At 47.7% G+C, this 24,587-nt stretch overlaps 1 protein-coding gene across 1 annotated transcript in view; it reads right to left on the bottom strand.

Annotated features, from left to right (window-relative positions):
* LOC147729357 (astacin-like metalloendopeptidase) overlaps window positions 1-24,587 on the bottom strand; it is a 531,217-nt gene that overhangs the window by 405,291 nt on the left and 101,339 nt on the right. The window contains exons 4-5 of the mRNA XM_086959628.1: window positions 12,757-12,897; window positions 12,245-12,362 (exon numbers count right to left, since the gene is read on the bottom strand). Coding sequence (XP_086815754.1) covers window positions 12,245-12,362; window positions 12,757-12,897 — 259 coding nt within the window. The remainder of the gene's footprint in view (window positions 1-12,244; window positions 12,363-12,756; window positions 12,898-24,587) is intronic.

Below are 24,587 nucleotides of genomic sequence, written 5' to 3'. Positions count from 1 at the left end.
AGGGGGGAAGTAGGATAGGGCAAAGAGGTCACCGCCAGCGGCACTCGGGCGGCTGGGTGCAGGGTGCTTTTGGGCCGTCGGGCGCTCAATGTTATCCAATGAGGATCTTGAAAAAGGAACAAAGGCTGCAGGCTCGGGGACGGTGACTCTCCAGGGGTGACCGTCACTTAGAGAGGTAAGTTGAGATGTTGGAGCACAGGTAGGTACCCCAAACAGAGGCTCAGGGGCCTGTTGAACACCGGATGCAAGGGTGTCTTTGGGTGTCGGAAAAGCTTACCCTCGTCTGGTCGCTGTTGGGGTGGCCCCTGGTTCTGAGTCTGCAGGCGTCGGCTGGTTCGTCGAGGAAGGTTGTTGGGCACTGGACTTCGGGTCCCAGTCGCCGGGGGGATGTCCTCGTGGTCTTGGCTCGAGTTGGCCCGGCCTGGGCTCGGCTGGTCCAGAGTGGGCTGGTCCAGAGCTTCCTGGTGTGCACCAGGTGGGTTGTTGCAGAAGAGCCTCTGCTGATGTGAGTCCCAATCGTCGAGAGGGTTAAGGCAGGCAGGTCCTCTGGGTGTCCCAAGGTTGCTGTCCATGGAGGTCGCCAGGCTTAGGCAGAAGCAAGTTCCAGGATCAACAGGCCGGTAGGGCTGGGGCCAAGTCATTTGTTGTTGTCCTGTTGTTAGTAGCTGCACGGCCGGTCTTCTTCTTCTTGATCTTATTTCTTCTTTTTGATATCGGATCTAAGGAAGGAAGGTTCAGGGTGCTCCTGAATACTGAATTTAGGGGTGTTACAGGTAGGGAAAGGGCAGGGACCAATGGGTCCCTGTCCAGGGGTGAGTACACCCCCTAGCCTGCTACTCTTCTGTGGGAGGGGGGCAGGAGCATAGCTGGGATTGGGCAGGACTCCCCATCTACTAGATGGCCAGGGTCCAGGGTCGTGCTTCACCTCGCCTCCTCCACCTGAGGGGTGGAGTTGGCACACCCCCCTTCCTGATGTAGTTTTTCCCGCCAGTCTTCCCGCCAGGGTGGGGATAGGCCTGGTGGGGGGCTGGTTGCTGGGTACAGCAAATGGTCTGGAGAAGCTCTCAGAGGCGGTATGCCTTTGAAGCTTCCCCCTGGCCATCCTGGGGAAGGAGACATATCACCTCGCTCAGGATGTGCATTGTTGCAGTCCCAGGAGAGCGGGGGCTCTCCACCCAGGGGTCCAGCAACATGCCCGCTGTGTGGCAGCTTCTGCAGCCACTCAGCCCAGACGTGGATTGTAGGTTTGGGTTTTGGAGGTCATCTCTAAAATGCCCTCTGGTGCATTTTACATTAATTCTCACAATAGCATCAGTGTGGGTTTAATGTGCTGAGAAGTTTTGTACCAAACTTGTCAGTCTTCAGTGTAGCCATTATGGTACTGTGGAGTTCGTAATGACGACCTCCCAGCACCATACACTTTTAGATGGCATCACAGCACTTATAGTGTCCAGGAATGGCCCTGGGTACTGTAGGGGCACAGGGGTCATGCCCCGGTGCCCTCACCTCTGGAATAAGGCACCCAGCTAGAGGGGTGACTGAAGTATGCCAGGGAAGTGGGTTCTGTGGGCATGGCACACAGGGATGAGTGCCATGTTGACTCTTGCTTTAGTTCTGTACTTAGGCACTCAGCCTGCAAAGGCAGTGTGTGGTTGCCAGGGTGCTGCAACCCTCAGAGGTCTTCTATGGTCACCATGCCCTGGGTACCTAGGGTACCATTTACTAGGGGCTGACAGGTGGCCAGAGATGCCAATTGGGTGTTTTGTTTTAGCATAGCTTTTCTTTGTAGGGAAGGAACACAGGCTCTGGGTACCTGGTTGGCAGGGACCCAGGGCACACTCAAAGTGCATCAGCAGTACAGAAAAAAAATGGGGGCATACCAAGGCAAGAAAGATGTCACTTTCTCACACACTCAAACTAGTGATGCCGGGTATAAAACTAGGATCTTTCTTCTCTCTACTAGACAGCAAATACTTGCATGTCATGTACATGTTAATCAGTCATAAAATGCTTTAAATATTACAAAACACAGTCTGAAATACCTTTTGGGAAAAACTGAGTTCTGACACCACATTGATGGGTTTGAAAGTTGATGTTATAAAGGTTTCCAAATAGATAACGATACCAACACCCCATATTGTTGCCAACTTTACCTAATGCTAGCTTATTAACCAACAACGCATTGCACCCCTGGGACTTGTAGTTTTGCTTTAACCTTTGTACGTAAAATCTCAATGTTTACAGATGTTCAATGAAATAGGTTGTGTACTTGTTCATGCACACCAACAATGCAAGTGTGAAACCTTCAGCCAGTCCTTGCAGTTGGTTGCATGTTGTGTTTTTTTTGGTGTTTGTAAAACGATGTTTGCTATTAAAATGCACCAGAGTAAAACTTATTATCAGCTGTCGTACATGGATTTTTATTCCTAAACATATTCACTAATAACTGGCTGCTTGTTTATATTATTGTGTTAAGCCTTTTCCTCTTTGTTAAAGTGGGCTTTCATTCATTTTGTGGCGCGTCGATTATTTTAAGGTTTTGAGCAGCTCATCCACCAAAATTACTATGGCCATGAGCAATACGGATTTTCTTCTTAATAATCAAAGACAAAAGCAGTAAAATTCACTAACATCTTGCAGATGTGGGGGAATCAGGAGGATATGCTCATAACTTGCCTTCTCTTTCCAGCACCAAAGCAGCACTCAGCACCACCTCCGTTTCACTCAGCACCACCTGAGCACCACCTCTATTAGAGTTCATCACTTCCTGCACAAACAGCCTACCCGTCTTTATCTTCCTATCTATTTTATGCAGCTCTCACCCTTATCAAATCACCGTATCACATAATTCCACTACACAAATATACTACACACCACACAATTCCACAACTGACTATTCCGATTCAATCCACATAATTCCACTCCAAACCACATACATTCACTCCACTCCATACCAAAACACATTGATTAAATACATTGCCAATAGCTCTAACTCTCAAAAATGTGAGACCTATTGCATTGCAAATGCTTGTTAAAATGCTGCTCTTTTCATCTCTAAATAATGGAAACAGTGCCACCATGTGACAATCGTCGTAAGTGCCGGTGTTGAGAGCTAAGTGCCGGTGCCAAGCACCGGATACCACCGGCTCAAACTTAAGTAGTAGTGTACATGTGTTTTACCCACTACTGTAGTATATTTGACCGATTTCAAGCAGAGAGGAAAACTTAATCCCACCCCATTGAGCGAACTTTGATAAGGTAATAAACCACTCTTCACCACCTCACATCCTCGACCCTCACATACAGTTCCCAGGGGACAAATTGTGGCATTGGGCTTCTACATACTTCGAAGTTTGAAACAAACAGGTACAACTAGGGTATGCATTTATCCTAGCTGGTGCAAGCCACCTAGTATTTGTCACTCAACTACTCTACAGCTGACTTTCAAACAGCAATAGCATGGGAGGGTGAGTCAGCCAATGGGAGCTAAGGGTCCTAAGCTAAGGCATACCCTGGACCTTTGCTTACACAAACTACGGATGCTACACAAGACTTCTTAAAACTGAACTGTTCAGATTGCTACATTAGTAAAATGTGCCACTTTTCACAGAGTCTACGGGCCAGATTCACAGAACTAACTTAAGACAAACCATTTTGGTATTCACAGAATGCACTTACTCATATTGGTATTCACAGAAGGCACTTACTCATTTTGGTATTCACAGAAGTTAGGAGCCCTAACTTTAGGACTCCTAAATACCTTCTGTGAATACTAAAAATCTTAAAGTTGCATTTTTCTCAGTTTAGGAGTCCTAAAGTTAGGAGTCCTAACTTTACTACTCCTAAACTGAAAAAAATACTAACTTTAAGACTTTCGATATTCAAAGAAGGCATTTAGGAGTCGTAAAGTTGGGAGTCCTAACTTTACTACTCCTAAACTGAGAAAAATCCTAACTTTAAGACTTTCGGTATTCACAGGAGGCATTTAGGAGTCCTAAAGTTAGAACTCCTAACTTCTGTGAATACTGGTCACTTCAGGGAAACCGTCTGTTGCAGCTTATTGTGTCCTTTTTGCCACACAGGAAGTCGGCCAACTGGTACTATGAGACTACTTCTTTATCTGGGGTATAAGTGTGAGCAGTCCAGTTCTTCAGGTCTTTGCACAGCTCTCAATTAGGAGGTGTAACATTTTTCTGTTCTTCCACAGGTCCAGGCGCGGTTATAAATCACATTTCATTCATTCATTCATTCAGTAAGTGTTCCCAGGAGCTGTCGGTGACATGCCGGCCTAATAGGTTACACTAGCTAATGGGTGTAGGTGGCTCCTGGACAGTCCTAAACCAATGGGGAAAAAGTCCCCAGGGTCAACCCTATTCACTTTTGCAGTACAACCTGTGTGATTTACTTCAAACTGGCCCAGAATGCACTTTTTCATGTTGAATCCAAGATGGCATAGGCCTTCTGTCCTCCAAGAGCACTGGTGTGGCAGAAAGGGGTATGTTTAGGAAAACAAGCAGTCCCTTCCTCCTAAGCTACATCAAATTCGGTTTGTGACGAGCTCTCAGTTTCTCTGAGCTGGCTATTCTAGGCTTAAAGAACACAGACTTCCTCTTCCTCAAATCTCTCCTTACACTAAACTATGAATAGGGAGGCTTCATCTTTCATATTAATGAAGTTCCTGGAACCTCCCTAGCTGTCCTTCCTGAGCTGATATGGAATACCTGCCCCACATACAGCCCACCATATGACCAGGCCTAATCATTGGCCTGCTCTGGGAGCAGGTCTCACACATAATTAGCTTCATGCAATAGCATGGCTGCTGTTGTCAGGCTAATGCTGATTAGCTTCAAAGAGTTTCAGGCAGGGAAAAGGTAACTTTCTAAAAGTAACTCTTTTTGTAAACATGGTATACAGTCTAAATTCACCATTAAGTTGGATTTTTAATGAATATTAAAATAGTGGTTGAACTGCTTCTCCACTCTAGTTTTATTAGTTATTAATATGTAAAAGGAAGATTTTTCCCCTGTCAAATGGGTTATTTTAACAGGTAGGACTGTAAGTTTTAAACTGCAATTATCAAATACATTGGTAGGCCTGAAGTCATGTTTTCTTTGTTACATTAGTGAATGGCACAATAAGTGCTGCAGAATGCAGGTGACATTTAACCTTCTAAGCCTTTATTGTAATTTTTACGCCAAATAATATGGCTCTAGAGGAACGTTAACTATGCCGATCAGGGATTAGCCGATATTACATGTGTTGGGGGTTGGATCACATACATGGTGCCCCACTATGTAAAACTAGCAATAAAATTCAGAAAAAACATGGAGTTGACCATGCAAAAAATCCTTGTACATAAGTTGTAACTGAAAAGAGAAGGATTATGCTCTTAATCTCTCCTGAACAAAATAACCTACTGGGGACAGCCAGATAAAACTGGAGCTCAAAAAAGTATTCAGAAGTCACACACACACTATTAGAATTGGCCCTTTTTGCAGGGTTATCCTCAAATCTTTTGCTTCTTTCTCCTATTTTTCCTGACCTGCTGTAGATAGTTTTAGGACTCCGGGCACTTTACCACTACTGATCAATCTTAAAGTGCATATGCTCTCCGTGTAAATTGTGTTATGGATTGGTATTTCCATGATTGGCATATTTGATTTACTATTAAGCCCCTAGTAAAATGAGTGTGTCAGGGTCTGTAAATCAAAAGCTACTAGTGCACCTGCAGCACTATTTGTGCCACCCACATGAGTAGTCCTGAAAAGGTAACTCAGACCTGCCACTGCAGAGGCTGCACCCAGTTTGTAAATGCCATGTCAACTTGGCAAGTGCACCCACTTGCCAGACCCTAATCTTCCCTTTTTGACATGTGCTTCAACCCTAAGGTAGGCCCAAGGTACCCCTGTAGACAGGGTCCAGTGTATGTGAAACGTAGGACATGCCCTGATGTGTGTGGTATGTCCTGATAGTGAAATACTGCCAATTTAGTTTTCACTATTGCAAGGCTATCTGTTCCCATAGGATAGCATGGGGAATTTCATTACAAGACCGGAGGCTACCATTATGCATACAACTTTTAATGCAGTTCCAAACAGCCGCATATGTCATAAAGCAAAGTTCCAACTTAGAACCAACAATAGCAAGTATCACTAGGCAATCAGCCTCTTTTAAATGCGGCTCCAAACAGATAAGTCATGTTTCTCTTATCCTCCTTATCATTACTAACCTTATTGATTGTTATCTGATTATGTACCTATTATAACCTATGTATCATTATTCCTTACATATTGCTTACACTTGCCTTGCCTTGCCTTTATCTGACAAGCGTTTTAATTTCTAAACGACTTTTGTCTATTTCACCCGTTTAACTTGTTCCTTATCTTTCCCTACCCTACCCCTGATTCGGGCACCCGTTCTCCAATTTATGGAGATCGGCTTCCTCATTGCGTACCCGACCCTCCCCCCTCTTTACTTAAAATCGCCGCTTTACTTAAAATTGCCAATGTGCTTTATATTTACTGATTTCGGCTCCGATTTACGCGCCTTCGCCGATTCCACTTAGGTTTGTGCGCCTTCACGTGAGGCAACATTTACCTGTTTTTATTCTCGGCACTTTACCCTCGCTACCGCCATGTCGCCAGCACCCGGGCGTTAAAGAAATGACCCTTAGCAACACACGCGCTGCGTGCGCTGGTTGCCAAGGTACTTTCCTCCACTGCCACCAATGTAAACACCTCAAGAGCCAAGCAACGGATGTTATCTCCGCTCGTGCCGATCATAACAGTCCTCCTCTAACGCGCTGCCGTTTTATGAGTGTTTTCTCGCATTATTACTGATTTTAACAGTTTCCATATCCCAACACCCACCCCAGTATTATTATTTAAGGTTTATTCAGAGTGGCCTTCGTTAATATTAAAAAAAAAAAAAGGAGCAGATTACTTATAATTTAAAAGAAAGCATTTTATAATATATAAAAAAAAAAAGAGTTCAGACTTTTAATATTATTTTACAATCATGTCTGACTCAGATTCTGATTCACTACATAATAATACTATTGAATCAAATTTTAATGATGATGCCATCAAAAAACTCATACATAAGGAGATGAGATTTTGCATGTTCTCTACCTTATCTCAAGTTATATCATCAAAAAGACTCTTTATCAACGATAATAATGATCTTTCAGATCCAGAAGAGGTTGATGATGTAACGCAAGAAAGGGGTAAGAGGCTTAAAAAAAGTAAAAATATAGATTATACCCCAGAGAGCACGGGAGGTCCTAGCACCTCAAATTTAACAGGAGGTCATCGCACCTCATTTGCCTCAGGTGTCCCTCGCGGCACAAATTGGAAAGGTGTCCTCAGCGGCACAAATTTAATGGGTGACCCTCGCGGCACAATAAATCAAAGTGCTCTAGACAATGATGATGATGGCTCAGTATTCCCTGATGAATATATTCTTGATCTTGACGAAGACGATCAAGATATTGAGTCTTTTCTCTCAAATGAAATTGATGCTCCTTCATCTTCTAGAGATAATATTTTGGATCCTTTGGGAGAGGAAATGTTCTCCCCCTTTAATATTAAACATCCTAGGAGCTCTGAGTGGACCCTACATGAGAATGTATCAAAATTCATAACCAAATGGATTAGGAACCCATTAGAGAGAGAGACTCGCAATCTCCTAAGGGCGGAGTGTAACAGACCTTCTATTGAAGGTAAAGTTTGTCAGGAGATCTAACGATCTCGCAAGACTTTCGTCTACAGCTTCAACTCTCCTTGGAGAGTCATGGGCCCCTGGGACTCATTACAGATACAACAACATTTGGAAAGTCTGGTCACGTTGGTGCTTGGAAAGGGACTTGGATCCCGTGGAGGCACCTATCGTTGATATAGTCAATTTTCTCGGAGAACAATTCGATAGAGGATTAAGTTACAGATCTCTCAATTGTTTTAGATCTGCTATTTCTGCCGGACACTCTCTAATTAACAATAAAACGGTAGGTAAAAATCCTATTATTTGCAGAATTCTTAAAAGTATTAGACTTAGAAGACCTCCTCGTCCTAGATATCAATCTCTATGGGATGTTAATTTAATTCTCCAGCTTTTCTGCAGTTGGCCTATTAATTCTCTCCTTAATAGGAAGAATCTTTCAATTAAACTAGCTACTCTTCTTTGCTTAATTTCATGCAGGAGAGTCTTTGATGTTAAAGCTCTTGATATTTCTTACAGATCTTATGATATGTTCGGAGTTAAATTTGAAATACATAGAAGAACTAAGACTATGTCTGATTCTATTTTCTATCCTCGCTTTGATAATTGTACTAAACTCTGTGTCGTTCAATGTATGAAAGAATATGACATTAGGATGAATTCTCTTCGCCCTTTGAACGTTTCTCAATTACTCATTTCTTTTGTTAAACCCCATAGAGGAATTTCTTCCTCCTCTATTGCTAGATGGGTTAAGACAGTCATGAAGCTTGCTGGAATTGATCTGAATATTTTTAAATCACATTCTATTAGAGGCGCAATGGCCAGTAAGTCTTTCTGGTCAGGTGGTAAGTTAGATGATATTCTTAAAGCAGCTGATTGGTCTAATTCTAGGACATTTGCTCATCATTATTGCAAACCTGTATCTCATATGTCTGATGTTGTGTTACATGGCTACCAACATGCATAATGGTAGCCTCCGGTCTTGTAATGAAATTGCGATTCTCCTATTACCATGAACAGAGAATCTGGATTTCATTAAAGACACGGAGGCTAACATTATCCCTCCCACCCTTTCCCTGGGTGGTTGATTTAATGATTTAATATGCTTTTTTCTTTACAAGAAAAGTTTTGTTACATGCTTATGTACTTGCTTAAATTTTAGGATTTATTAACATCCTTTCTTTTCTTTTCAGATAATCTTTCTGGATGAATCTTCCATCTTTCGGACCATCTTTTGGATCTCTCATGGATGGATGATGTTTTGAATATATTCTTTCTTCTTCTTCAATCTTGATGTTACTCTGGAGTTTATTGGACCTTTCCTTTCTTTTGTCACCACATTTAAAAGAGGCTGATTGCCTAGTGATACTTGCTATTGTTGGTTCTAAGTTGGAACTTTGCTTTATGACATATGCGGATGTTTGGAACTGCATTAAAAGTTGTATGCATAATGTTAGCCTCCGTGTCTTTAATGAAATCCAGATTCTCTGGTCATGGTAATAGGAGAATCGCAATTTACTTTTAACATCTTATGAACATAACTGCCCCTGGGAACAAGGTAGGAAAATAAAGTTTAGTATGCCTTGACTCAGATTGTTAAAATGCATCTTTCAGTGAGGATGATTTTTACATTCTGTGTTTGAAAATACCACTTTTAGAAATCCAGTGTGCCTTTGCTGAGATTTGTATTGACTGTCTGGCTTTGGGGTGCCAGGGGCTGGGGATGTGTAGGGGCTCTAGAGAGTCGGGATGAGTCAGAGCTGGGCTGCATAGACCTGGGCTGCATTCAGATTAGTGGGAGGAGTTTTCACTAGCACCTGAATAGGCCCGGTCTGCATTTAGAGTGGTGGGAGGAGATTTCCCTTGCACCTGAATAAGCCCTGTCTGCCTTGGGCAATGCTGTCTCCACCTCCTGCTGAGAAGCTGGGCCAGAGAGGACCAAACTGGGTTGGACTAAGCACAGACACTCCGCCCCCAGAGAACAAAGGATTTTAGGCTGTAAAAAGTGGGGCCCAAACCCCAGAATTTTAGAACTCTTTTGGAACAAAGAAGACAGCCAAGAAGAAGAGCTGGAGAAGCTGTGAGGAGGGACTACCACTTTGCTGTGTTGGCCTGTAGTGGCTGCTTCTGTCCTTGGCAGTGAAAGGGCTGGTCTGAACTTTCTGCAAGTTTCTCCAAGGGCTTGAGGTAGAGCTTGCCCCCTGTTAAGAAGTCTCAGGAACAGCATAGACGTCAAGGACTTCGACAGCGCTGGGGACTGTGGGCCCGATGTAGGTAAAATTGATTTACCGATTTTTAATTACCGAATTTTACCGATTCGGTAATTGAAAATCGGTAAATCAATGTGGTGGACATGTAGGTATTTCCAGATGTGGAAATACCGATTCTGTAACATTCGGTATTTACCGATTCTGTAAATACAGAATCGGTATTTCCCATTGATTCCTATAGGCTTCAGAGCCCATAGGAATCAATGGGAAAGACCGATTCTGTATTTACAGAATCGGTAAATACCGAATTTTGCAAGGGTGCAGGGGGTGTCACTTTGACTCCCTCTGGCACCCCACAAATAGGCATGTGCGCCATGTGGCACACAGACATGCCCTAAGGGCATGTCTGTCTGTCACATGGCTAGGTGTGCATGCACACATGTGCAAGCACACCTGAAATCGGTATTTTACCACACAATAGGATTGTGTGGTAAAATACCGATTTTGTAGGGCCTTTGGGACTAAGAAGAGTCCCACCTACATCAGAGATTTACCGAATCGGTAAAAATACCGATTCGGTATTTTACAGAATCGGTAACTTTACCGAATCGGTAAAGTTACCGATTCTGTAAAATTGTGCCCCTACATGCCAAATCATGTATACCGGTCGGTAACGGCCGAAAATACAGATTTTCGGCCGTTACCGACCGACCTACATCTGGCCCTGTATGTTTTGTGCTGCAACAGAAGAAAAAGCAACCCAACACCGTCTATGATGCAGCTGCCGACTCCTTGTCCTTAAGGCACAGCAGAGGGCACTGCCGCAATGCCACACTGCAACCCTGGTCTCACCGGCAACGCCACCTGACGCCGCCACCGATCTGCTGCTTGCACCGCAACCTGTGGGCACTGCCTCTGCACCGCCTCGCTTCACGCCATTGCACTGGTAGTGCAATGGCAATGAGCTCGTCATTAACAATGGGGATCCTGGAGTAACAGCACTCCAGGGGAATTCTGCACTGATGTGGTTAAGTATATACTACAAGCATTTGCAATGCTATAGGTTTCGCATTTAGGACCTTAAATGAGTTGGCTATGCAGTACATTAGCCTGGGTGCTGAAACATCTACTGTTCTTTAACATGGAGGAAATGTAAGCAGCAAACTGCGTGACAAGCCAGGAATGGGAGCACATGGAGAGAAATATTGCCTTTCAGCGGGAAATGGTATAGCCCAAAGCTCTGTTTTTAATATAAAAGCAGGGCCTTCCGTGGTCATATCACTGAAAATACAAGATTTGAAAAAAATAATATTGTCTACGGGTGCTTGTGGAGGACATTTTCTATGGACTGGAATCTAGAGAATGCTAAAGTGATTCTGGTATTTTACTGACCTCTGCTGGTAGTTTTCTATCAGGAAAGTTAAATAGAGGCAGTTGCCAGAAAAATAAAACTAGCATTTGCAATGCAATACAAGAGGTCTTGAATGCTCGACCTAAATATTGGATACTTTCCAAACTGGTGTGGTGTCCTTTTGTAGTGCTTTCACTGTGTTACTATGGTTATGTGCAAATACTTTACACACTGCCTCTAAGATAAGCTTGACTGCTCTTGCCAAGCTACCAAGGGGTTGAACAGGGGTTATTTTAGGAGTGTAACTCTCTTATACTGACTAGAAGGAAGGAACCCTACTTGGACAAGGTCCAAACCATTGCCAGCTAGAGACCCCCATTTCTAGCACACACACGTTTTACTTTTTTCTTTGGCAAGATCACTTGATACAATTGTTTAATATCAAGAGTGCATAGTTGTAACATGTATTCCCGCCAAGGGAATCCAGGGATGAGAATTTTAAAAAAGCATTTTTGAGAGAAGTAAATTATTGGCTGACAAAGTCATGTTTAATGTAGGGCTACATAGAATTGTGTAATAGAGCAAGATGTTTGCTTCGTTTCATGGAGGTTTCATGGAGGTTTGGAAGTGAGAGGGCGACTGTGAATATACGCATTCCCAATGTCTGTTTGTAAATTTATTCTGCTTGAAATCCTTTGATAAAGATCATGAGTAATGTAGCGTGTAATACAGAGAGTAGGCCACTGAGATATAATGTATTGCCATTTACTCAGTCCTTTGAACTTTTTATAATACCTGTTTGGTCTTTTCTGATCTTGTTATCCAAGTTCAAACAAACTATTGAGTAAATATTGAATCCTTCCTTATCTCTAGAAATGGAATACATTATCCAAAACCACCTGAACATATAAAGTATAGGATAAGAATGGAGCAGTCTGAGATTATATTATATGTGTCTGAAACATACCCATCTACAGACAGAATATTAACATAATCCGTCTGCACGGAGCGCTGCACAAATCGAATGCAGGTCAAGGTGGCGAACTCCTGAATGGCGGAAGCAATCACTGCCTGCTCATCCACATCTGCACCAAAGACAAAAATACACAAATGTTCAGTTAGGCAACAGGCCATTCCCATCTGTGTACCCAGGATCAGGTACAGCATCCGCATATCCATCAGGAGCACCTCAACCCTGCTCCAATTTGAGAAAGGGTTGAAGAAGCTTCCCTTTAAAGAACGCTACTTCAACATGCAGTAACGGTCCCCAAATGATCTCTTATATCACTTGTTGGCTGTTGGCCTTTGACCTTGTATAGTGCTCTACTGTCTTTGGCTAGGTTCATACCTTGCAGTTACCGTATAGATACGCACATACAGTCTGAAAGTGGGAGAGCAATAAGAGAAAGCACACAATATTCACAGCCTGATTGAAGCTATCGCTCATATAATGAAAGAAAGAAAGAATGGCTCCCGTACTGAAGGCTGAGCTCAGAGTATAAGGCACGATGACGATCCCATTAGCAGTCTTGGGCCAAAAGCACCTTCGGTCTGAGCATCCCAGGGCACTGCGGGTTGCCTTTACCGCAATATCTCCAGAATCGATCGGTTTCCGTGCACCTGGAGAGAGAAAACAGTTTATGCTAGGAATTAGATAGCAGTAAGAAGGTAAGGTATGCTTGTTAAAGGTCCAATAAGGAAACTAAAAAATATTGAGAATCCCTTACATATTATCCCAGATATGGTTTATGACACATAGTTACCACTATATGTTGGGACGGGAAGTCTCCTGCATGTCTCAGGAGAGAGTGCTTCCCCTGCCTTATGCTAATCTCCAGGTAAGTCACTCAAAATCTACTGTATAGTTTCTAGATCCCTACCTCAGTGAGCATGACAATCATACATGCCCACTGAGGGTCTCCCTGTTTACATGGATTGAGACCCTAGAGCTTGGCTCTGAGGTCGAGGGGCATGCCTAGTGCACCCCTATTTTTCAGAGAGTGGCTACTGCCCTCTCTATTAAGGCTGTGGTAGACTGACAGTGGTGGCAGCAATAAATCTATAGTCAGGAGGGTTGAGTCCCTAGGCACCCTCCTGACCAGGTCTGTGCAGTTTGCCATGCCTGTGGGCCTGTTGCCTTTGTCTGACTGATGTGTGTTTGAGAGCCCGTGGGTGTACAGGGGAAGAATGGGGATTTGAGCCAGTGTGAGGAATGCGAGCTGTTCTGCTGGACATCCCAGCTCCCCCAATCCCCTGCCTATTTCCTTGGAAAGGCCTGGTGGGCTGGGGTAGACACTCTGCTCTTATCTGGGTTTAGCTGCACTAACTTTGTGGAGAGGACCCTCCCCCACTGGTCAGGGCCTCCTGGGCTGGAGGTTTTTAAAATTCCTCTCTAGGGAGTTGCACAGCCTGACACCAGGAAGGTACATGCTTTGCCCATGCAGTGAACACGCAGTGAATGGTTTGTGATTGGAGGTGTATTCAGGATACAAAAGTAGCAGACCCTCTGATTGGATGAGCCTATCAATCAGAGGTGATAAAAGTCTGGCCTGAGTGGTCAGCTGTTGTTCAAGACTGGTCTATGACTGACGAGGTGGTCACACCAGAGCCCTCTGAAGGTAGCCAGCCATGACCCCGCAGTGTGAAGGCAGGAGATAAGACTCTGTTCACTGCGGTCTGGAAGGAAGGCATCAGCAACATTAAGGGCCAGCTGTTTTGTGAGGCTTGGGGGAACCTGCGCTTTGGACCAAGGAAATTACAGACAGCTGCCCAAGGTGTGGAAAGGAAGCTCGCGGCACATCACCAAGGTGTGGAAAGTAGCTTGCGGCACATCAAGAAAAGCTGGTGGAAAGAAGCTTGCAGCACATGACGAGAGCCAGAGAGGAGGAAGCTTGATTCTAGTCTTTGAAGGTGAGATCAAATCCCCTCTAGGCTCCTACCTTGCGCTTTGGGAGCCTGTACAAGCAGTAACTGGGAATAGAGACCAGTGAAGCAGGCTCCCACCTTTCTTTTTGTGATCTCTGAGGGTATCAGGGTGAACTGGCACTCTGCCCAGCCACTACCCTCCTACAGCTAGCCAGTGGCTACTGGACTAGTGGGACTCCAGTAAACTGTGCCAAGATATCAGGCACCTATGATCAGATCCCCGACACCACTAGAGCGGTGTCCTCACTCACAACGGGAGGGCACTTCTGTTGCTTTGGGTGTGGGGTTATGGGGCTGATCAAGAACATTTGACTTCACATCATATGCTGAAACTATCAGCCAGATTCATCATTGTCCCGTTTTGCGAGTCCTTAATAGCGACTATTAAGGGATCGCTATTAAGGACTTGCAAAACGGGATTCATGTAGGAATCGCAAAATAAATTACAATTCCTACAGCTTCCTTATTTGCGACCAACATATGCCCTCCCTGGATCAGAATGGCCGGTTCTTACTTCCCAGTGGGAGAAGACCGATGATCTGATTGGATAAACCGGCGGGAAAGTCCATCTGCATTACCGTGCTGTAAGCCTGCTTTATGTTCCACAGTAAAATCTAGTCCCTGCAGAGATATGGACCACCTGAGCAACTTTAGGTTCTCCCCCTTCATTGCCATAAGCCACATGAGGGACTTGTGATCTGTCCGGACCACAAACCTTGCACCAAGCAAGTAAGGCCTGAATCTTCGAAGGGCCCACACTATGGCAAAACATTCTTTTTCAAATGCAGACCAGTTCTGCTCCCTGGGGAGTAGTCGGCGGCTGATAAAGGTCACCGGATGCTCCCTTCTCTTTTCATTGAGCTGGGCAAGAACTGCCCCAACTCCCTTTTCTGAAGCATCTGTCTGTACAATGAAAGTCTGACTGTAATCAGGGGCCTTCAACAAAGGTGCATTGCATAGTGCAGTCTTCAATTCATCAAATGCCTTCTGACACTCTTCAGTCCAGATCACCTTCCTGGGCTGCTTCTTAGAGGTCAGGGCTGTCAATGGAGCAACAATGGTCCCATAATTTGCTACAAAGCTCCGATAGTAACCAGTAAGGCACAGAAAGGCCCTTATCTGGGTCTGAGTAGTGGGAGTCTCGCAGTCCAGCACCGCCTGGACTTTAGCCTCCAGGGGGCGAACCTTCCCATTACCTACCTGATGTCCAAGATAAACAACTGCCCCACTTGACACTTGGTTGCCTTGATGGTCAGCTTGGCCCCCTGCATCCTCACCAACACCTGCTGCAGGTGTCCCATATGGTCCTCCCAGGAGGAGCTGTAGACAGCAATGTCATCCAGGTACGCCACACAGAACTCTTCCAGGCCTGCCAATACATGATTGACTAGGCGCTGGAAAGTGGCGGGAGCATTCTTCAATACAAAAGGCATAACTTTAAATTGGTAGAGGCCCTCTGGGGTTGAAAATGCTGTTTTCTCAGTGGCACCAGGTGTTAATGCAATCTGCCAGTAACCGCTGGTTAGATCAAAAGTACTAAGGTACTTTGCGGCACCCAACCTATCCACCAGCTCATCAGCTCGGGGACTAGGATGGGCATCAGTTTTTGTCACAGTATTTAAACCGTGATAGTCCACACAAAAGCGCAGGTCAGCAGACCTCTGCTTAGGCACCAACACCACTGGACTGGCCCAGGGACTACGGGAGTGTTCAACAACCCCTAGGTGAAGCATCTTGGCCACCTCAGTCTTGATGCACTCTTGAACCCGGTCTGACATCCTATATGCCTTGCTCTTAACAGGCAGGGTGTCCCCTGTGTCTATGTCATGCCCACAAACAGGTGTCAGCCAGCCCAGGGGTAAGTGAAAAGAGATGGGAAGATCTCCCCAGCAGCTCTTTACACTCCACCTGCTGTTCAGGTGTCCGTTCAGAGGCAAGCTTAACTCCCTCAACTGAACCAACATTCTCATCATCTTGCAATAAGTCAGGGAGGTTCTCACTCTCCTCTTCCAACTCTTCAGCCATTGCAAGTAAAGAAACCGTGTAATTCCTGCGAAGACCCACCACCCTCTCTAAGTGTACCTCCATGACTGTTAGGGGAACCAAGGGTGCCTTCATCGGGCCACCAGACATGCTGCTGGTCTGACAGACCTGACAGGTATGGCAAAACTTCTCCACATCGCCACCAACTCCTGGCCAGTAAAACAGAGGTGCTAAACTGTCCTTTGTCTTTTTTTCTTTCACAACTGCATTTATTGACTCTTTAGGCATAGCATATGTACAGTTCTCCACAATCAGGAGGACACTGTCAAATGGCAAACATATAGCAGGATGTATACATAGCCTAAACACTTAAATCGCCCCACTCCCACACCACTTTACCCCGCCAACCACCCAACACCTCCACTACCCACCCCTTATCCCACCCTAACCCAATGCACGTGATCACCTTCAACCGCAACATATGAATAGAGCACAGTAGGTATCGAGCACCCTCCTAGGCCACAAGGTCATCATCTGCAGGCAGTCCATCATCTAAGTCAATTGGGGGCTCCAAGGTCAACCCTCTGTAGTCCGCCCACCGCTTCCAGATCATGTAATGTTTCCGGGGGCACCCCCTGGCTTCAAACACTGGTAATTCTAACCCAATGAGAAAGTCCAGGCCCGCTTTCCAGGCACTTAGTGGAGGAGCACTGTCGCTTTTCCATGCCCTCGCCAGATCCCGCTTGGCCGCTACTAGGCCCAACAACAGGAGGTGACTGTGAGAAGTTGGCCTGATATGCAGTGCTCACTATTCTAGTGATCACTATGCATCAGTCCAAACGACCCTTATGGTGATTGGTTGTAAGTCAACCTTAGACCAGCTATCCTAGTAGCGTGGATACGAGCAGTCTTCGGGTTAAACTCTAGAGGGCGTATTAAGCCAGCTGTTATACCATCACATATCGACGCAGTCTTCTCTTCCAGCACAGACATCGACTTCAGCCACGCCACAGAGCTTCAATGGACGGACCACAGCTGCGTCCACTTCACCTTCAAGAGAACGACGACCCACCACCACCAGCAACAGGCCGCCCGCAGAAGCTGGAACAAGATCACAGCAGACCAGCTCGCCACCTCCCTGAGCCAGCACCCTCCTGCCAGCTCAGCGAACCCCAGCCAGGCCGGTGACAACCTCACGAAGTGGATCAGCAACTGCGCGGACGAACTCGCCCCGCTGAGGACCCCGCCCAGCAGACCCGGCAGCAAGAAAGCCCCGTGGTTCACCGACGAACTCAAGAGCTCCAAGAAGAACTGCCGAGCCCTCGAGAAAGTCTGGAGAAGGGAACCTACACCGGACAACAGAACCACCTTCAAGCTGGCCACCCGGAAGCACCACCAGCTGATCCGCGCCGCCAAGAAAACTGCATTCAAGGACCGGCTGGACAACAACGCACACAACTGCAAGGAACTCTTCAACATCGTGAAAGAGCTATCCAACCCCAGCGCAGGAAACAACGACATCACCCCATCGCAAGACCTCTGCAACTCCCTCGCTTCATACTTCCACAACAAGATCGCGGACATACACAACAGCTTCAACAACCAACCAACGCACACCAAGACCGAACAACCACCCCCCACCACCACCCTCCACGCCTGGACCCCGATCAGCACCGAAGACACCATCCGCACGATGAACTCCATCCACTCCGGATCGCCGACCGACCCCTGCCCTCACCACGTCTTCAACAAGGCTGACGCTGTCATCGCACCCCACCTGCAAGACATCATCAACACATCCTTCGACACCGCTACCTTCCCTGAGAGCTGGAAGCACGCCGAACTCAGCGCTCTACTCAAGAAACCCACAGCGGACCCCACCGAACTCAAGAATTACCGCCCCATCTCGCTCCTCCCGTTTCCAGCCAAAGTCATCGAGAAGACCGTCAACAAGCAGATGGCCGCCTTCCTCGAGACGAATGGATCCCCCGACCCGTCACAGTCCGGCTTCCGAGCCAATCACAGCACCGAGACCGCCCTCATCGCCGCCACCGATGACATCCGAGCCCTGATGGACAACGGAGAAACAGCGGCCCTCATCCTCCTAGACCTCTCCGCGGCATTCGACACTGTCTGCCACCGCACCCTAGTACAGCGCCTCAGCAACGTCGGAATCCAGGACAAGGCGCTGGAATGGATCATCTCCTTCCTCGACGGAAGAACACAGAGAGTCCGCCTACCACCGTACAAGTCAGAGGCCACCGAAGTCATCTGCGGCGTCCCTCAAGGATCCTCTCTGAGCCCCAATCTCTTCAACGTCTACATGAGCCCCCTCGCGGCCATCGCACGCCAACACAACCTCAACATAATCTCCTACGCCGACGACACCCAGCTGATCCTCTCCCTGACCAACGACCCCGCCGCCGCCAGAGCCAACCTGCACGAAGGGATGAAAGAGGTAGCCGAGTGGATGACGACCAGCCGCCTGAAACTGAACTCGGACAAGACGGAGGTCCTCATCCTGGGCTCCTCACCCTCCGCCTGGGACGACTCCTGGTGGCCTCCCGCCCTGGGCACCGCACCCAAACTGACAGACCATGCACGCAACCTGGGCTTCATCCTGGACTCCTCGCTCTCCATTAACAGGCAAGTCAACAACGTCTCCTCGGCGTGCTTCAACATCCTACGCATGCTACGGAAGATCTTCTGGTGGATCCCCACCGAGACCAGGAAGACCGTCACCCAGGCCCTCGTCACTAGCCGACTGGACTACGGCAACGCCCTCTACGCCGGTACCACCGCCAAGCTCCAGAAGAGACTCCAGCGGATCCAGAACGCCTCAGCTAGACTCATCCTCGACATCCCACGAACCAGCCACATCTCCGGACATCTGAGAGACTTTCACTGGCTCCCCGTCAACAAAAGAATCACCTTCCGCCTCCTCACCCACGCACACAAAGCCCTACACGACCAAGGCCCCAGCTACCTCAACAGCCGAATCAACTTCTACACTCCCAAACGCCACCTCCGATCAGCCAACCACGCCCTCGCCGCCGTCCCCCGCATCCGAAGAGCGACTACAGGAGGAAGGTCCTTCTCCTACCTGGCCGCCAAGACCTGGAACTCCCTCCCGACCGACCTGCGCCTGACCCAAGACCACCTCTCCTTCAGGAAGAAGCTGAAGACCTGGCTGTTCGAGCAGTAGCGGCACCCCCCCACCCCCAGCGCCTTGAGACCCTACGGGTATGTAGTGCGCTCTATAAATGTCATTGATTGATTGATTGATTGAGAAGTTGGCCTGATATGCAGTGCTCACTATTCTAGTGATCACTATGCATCAGTCCAAACGACCCTTATGGTGATTGGTTGTAAGTCAACCTTAGACCAGCTATCCTAGTAGCGTGGATACGAGCAGTCTTCGGGCTAAACTCTAGAGGGCGTATTAAGCCAGCTGTTATACCATCACATATACCCCTGAACACCAAGTGAAAGGACACCACACAAGTGTTATAAAAATAAACAGTGTATTTATTAGAATCACAACAGCCCTGTACTCTTTATGAGGACAGGGTACTAAGCACACAACAAAACTCTTAGGAAAATACTTCAAGTGCACAATCTACACAAATGCCCGAGGGCACGGAAAGTTTTAGTGTTCTCGGGCGAACCCGATAAGGTAAGTCGGAAGCGACAGTGACTCTGGACCCTTAGATAATAAGGCTATGCGGGCACCGAAATGCCGAAGTTACCTAGCCCAGGGGCTGCGGCTACATAAGTCTTTACAGACGTCGGGAGTCCTCGCTGACGAACCAGGAGCCGGAAGGAAGGAGTTGCTGGCCGGCGACCAGTGGAGATAGTTCGGAGAGATCCAAGCCTGGATCAGAGATGGATGACACCTGAAAGCAGAGGGGACCAAGTTCGTAACTACTAGCCAGTAGTCAGAGGGCACCTGATGATCGTCACCTCGACTAGGTGAATGGGCGACGCTAGGCTCTGCAGTCTCACGGACCAGGAGGCGTTGTCGGCGACCAGGATGGAGATGCGAGCTGTCCCACGAAGGTTGATGCTGTCGGCGTTGCTGGGCCCAGGATTGGGGCAACAAGCCTTGGCAAATTCAGGGCCACGTGGTGGGCCTAAAATGGCGTCTTGAGTGGACCAGGAGGGTCCGGGGTGCTCTTTCAGAAGGGAGCAAGGGTCAGTCTGGAGCAACCAGACCAACATCGTTGTTGTTGGACGTCGTCGAGAAGGCCACAAGCCAGCGGGCTAGTAGCCAGACAACGTGATGAGCGGCAAAAGCAGAAGGGCCCCACGCAGATCGTGGAGGTGCTGGGAGGCTGAACTTTGATGCTGGAGCTGCTCAGGGTCGGGGCTTCTCGGACCCCAAAGCACTCACCAGAGGATCCCTCGGCGGTGATGCTGGTTTAGAAATCGTGCAGGTTCTGAAGATGGCCGGTCCCTCGAGGTCTCGTCGCACCCACGGATCTCAGCTGAGCTGACGATGTGGGTAGAGGTCAGAGGTGCCAGGGAAGCCGGTTCTCGTCGAGCTGGGCAGTCGGATTCCTGAGGAAGGACGTGCAGCAAACTGCAGAGTTCTTAGATGGTGCCTGCGGATGCAGGGTGACTACTCCTTAGCCACAAGGGAGAAATCTTGAGAAGAGTCTTGAATTTCCTTTCGTAGAAAGTAGTTCTTGATTCAAAGATGATCTCATTTGGAAGGGTCCCCGCTCCTGCCTTTATCCTAAAGAAACGGGTGGGTACGCGACTAGGTCCTGCCCTAGGGCCAGGAAGGGGGGTGGTTACACCCCTCTCCCATGCCGGACTTTCCCCAGGTCAGGGGCTGGGGTGCCCCTGGAACTGGTTCTAGCCGGCAGATGCGTAGTGAGCACCGGGGTGCCACTCCGCAGTCACCTTCCTGTAAAGCCCTGCCTACCCAGGATACACAAAACCCTGTCTGGGATGGTGCGAGCACCGCCCCGGACAGGAAACCCTTTGTCCAAGCTCTCCTTGCTGGAAGGACTCCCAGCAGCAGGAGGTCAGACTCGTGTCTGTGGTGGCAGCATCCATTTTGTGGAGCTGAGGCTTCAGTTAACTTTAACCGGGGTTCACAGTTACGTCCATGTCGTGTCCCTCTAGAAGGGTGGAATGCTAACCCCGTCGCCAGCATTGGTGAGGGGTCAGTATCCCGATTCGTATGACACCTTACTCGACATGTCTTGATAACGCGATACCGAAGTTAGCGATATGGTACGCGTTATCATGGAACAGCCATTGGGTCTTGGTTCCGCAAGCTGCAACCGGGCTCGGCTCGTGCCAGAGCCCAATTCACACGATTCCACGCACTCTGCCTTCAGGATTGTCAAGGCCTGCCATAGGAGTGACTGATAGGAATTCGGGCGTCCATTTTAGGGTTAGATATAGGTATACTATATCTAAAGCAAAGGGCGAGTACACCACCTTGCCCCAGCTGTCGTGCAGCCAGTTGTGTCAGATTTAGATGGCCATCCAGGGGTGGCATAATACATGCTTCAGCCCCTGGTAGGCCCTGGGTACACCGATGCCCTGAGTTACAGGGTCTGACAAGGTGGCCCAGTTCCAATTGGGTAATGCACATAAGGTACACATGTCAATTTAGCGAGAGAACAGATTGGCAGGCCCACAGCCAGAGAAAGTCGTAAACCAGTGAAACAAAAGCAAAAAATCTGGGTGATCATAGGATTGCAGACCCTACTCTCCTACATGACCCCCCCCCCCCCCAAACGTTGGGACAATAAACTAACCTTGACCAGGTGAGTCTTCTTGTTCTAAGTGGAAATACCTGGAGAGCCCATCTGCATTGCCATGATCAGTGCCAGGTCTATGCTCCACTGTGAAGTCCATTCCCTGTAGGGAAATGGACCACCTAAGCATTTTGGGGTTTTCACCCTTCATCTGATTTAGCCACAAGAGGGGCTTATGGTCGGTCTGAATCTTGAAATGAGTGCCAAACAAGTATGGCCTCAGTTTCTTCAGGGCCCAAACCACAGCAAAGGCCTCCCTCTCAATAGCTGACCAATTTTTCTCTCTGGGGGTCAGCCGTCTGCTTATAAAAGCAATGGGATGGTCATTACCATCAAAATTCAGTTGAGATAGAACAGCTCCCACACCCAACTCAGAAGCATCTGTTTGGACAATGAATGGTTTGGAGTAGTCCGGACTCTTGAGGATAGGTGCCGTGCACATGGCCTGTTTTAGGTCATCGAATGCTTTTTGACAGCTCGCTGTCCACTGAACCTTTTTTGGCATTTTCTTACTTGTCAGTTCATTAAGTGGAGTCACAATCAATCCATAATTTCTGACAAACTTTCGGTAGTAACCAGTCAGGCCCAAGAAAGCTCGAACCTGGATCTGGGTGGTTGGAGGAGCCCAGTCCCTGATTGACTGTATTTTGCTCTCCAGTGGCTGAACTTGGCCTCCACCTACAAGGTGGCCCAAGTATACAACCTGTGTCTGCCCTATCTGGCACTTGGTGGCCTTGATAGTGAGACCTGCTGCTTGCAGCGTCTCTAACACTTTCCTCAGGTGGACCAGGTGATCCTCCCAGGTGGAGCTAAAGACAGCAATATCATCAAGATACGCCGCACAGAAGTCATCCAGCCCAGTGAGAACGTGATTCACCAGCCTTTGGAAGGTGGCAGGTGCATTCTTCAAACCAAAGGGCATTACCACAAATTGATAATGCCCACCAGGGGTAGAAAATGCTGTCTTGGGCTTGGCGTCCTCAGCTAATCTGATTTGCCAATACCCAGCTGTCAGGTCGAATGTACTTAAGTAGTTGGCAGAAGCCAATCTATCTATAAGCTCATCCGCCCTCGGTATTGGGTGGGCGTCAGTCTTAGTGACTGCATTGAGACCCCTGTAGTCTACGCAGAACCTCATCTCTTTCTTACCACCCTGGGTGTGAGGCTTCGGCACTAGTACTACGGGACTAGCCCAAGGGCTATCCGAGGGTTCAATGACTCCCAACTCCAACAGTTTCTGCCCTTCAGTTTTGATGCAGTCTCTAACGTGATCGGGCTGCCGGTAGATTTTACTCTTGACGGGCAAGCTGTCACCAGTGTCAATCTCATGGGTACACCAATTGGTCTGACTGGGTGTTAGAGAGAACATATGCCGGAAGGATTGAAGAACCTGTTTACAATCCTTCTGTTGATGTTCAGAGAGGCTGCCACAAAAGACAACACCGTCCACTGATCCATCATCAGGATTCTGAGTGAGCAGGTCTGGGAGAGGGTCACTCTCTTCCTCCTGTCCCTCATCTATGGCCATGAGCAAGCTCATGTCCTTCCTGTCGACATATGCTTTGAGCCGGTTAACATGGAGCACCCTGTGGGGGCTCCGGGGAGTTCCAAGGTCTACCAGGTAGGTGACCTCTCCCTTTTGCTCAAGAATTGTGTGGGGCCCAGACCATTTGTCTTTGAGTGCTGCTGGGGCCACTGGCTCCAACACCCACACCTTCTGTCCAGGCTGATAAACAGTCAGGATAGCCTTTTGGTCATGCCAAGCTCTTTGGAGTTCTTGGCTGGCCTTAAGGTTTTCAGATGCCTTTTCCATGTACTCAGCCATCCGTGAGTGGAGACCAAGTACATAGTCCACTATGTTGGTTGCAGGCTTTTTGAGAGGTCTCTCCCATCCTTCCTTCACCAAACACAGGGGTCCTCTTACAGGATGTCCATACAAAAGTTCAAAAGGGCTGTAGCCAACCCCCTTCTGTGGGACTTCTCTATAAGCGAATAATAGGCAGGGAATCAGGACGTCCCATCTACGCCGGAGCTTTTCAGGTAGTCCGTGAATCATCCCTTTTAGGGTCCTGTTGAACCTTTCAACAAACCCATTGCATTGTGGATGATAGGGTGTAGTGAACTTGTAGTTGACACCACATTCCTTCCATATAGCAGTTAAGTAGCTTGACATGAAGTTTGCACCTCTGTCAGAGACAACCTCCTTAGGGAAGCCCACTCTGGAGAACACTCCAACTAGGGCTCTTGCCACAACAGGTGCTGTAGTGGTCCTAAGGGGAATAGCTTCAGGATACCTGGTGGCATGATCCACTACCACCAGTATAAACTTGTGCCCTGATGCTGTCTGGGGTTCCATTGGACCGACAATGTCAATCCCCACTCTTTCAAAGGGCACCCCCACCACAGGCATTGGTATAAGGGGGGCCTTTGTTGTGCCACCTGACTTACCACTGGCTTGGCAAGTGACACAGGAGCCACAAAACTCCTTGGTATCCTCGTTCATGTGAGGCCAGTGAAAGTGTGAGACAAGCCTGTCCCATGTCTTCGTCTGGCCTAAGTGTCCTGCTAAGGGAATCTCGTGGGCCAAGGTAAGAAGGAAACCACGCTGAGACAAGGGGATAACCA

The sequence above is a fragment of the Lissotriton vulgaris genome, chromosome 2_2, assembly GCF_964263255.1.
Source record: "Lissotriton vulgaris chromosome 2_2, aLisVul1.2, whole genome shotgun sequence".
Lineage (NCBI taxonomy): Eukaryota > Metazoa > Chordata > Amphibia > Caudata > Salamandridae > Lissotriton > Lissotriton vulgaris.
This window is presented reverse-complemented; position numbering and strand designations above follow the sequence as displayed.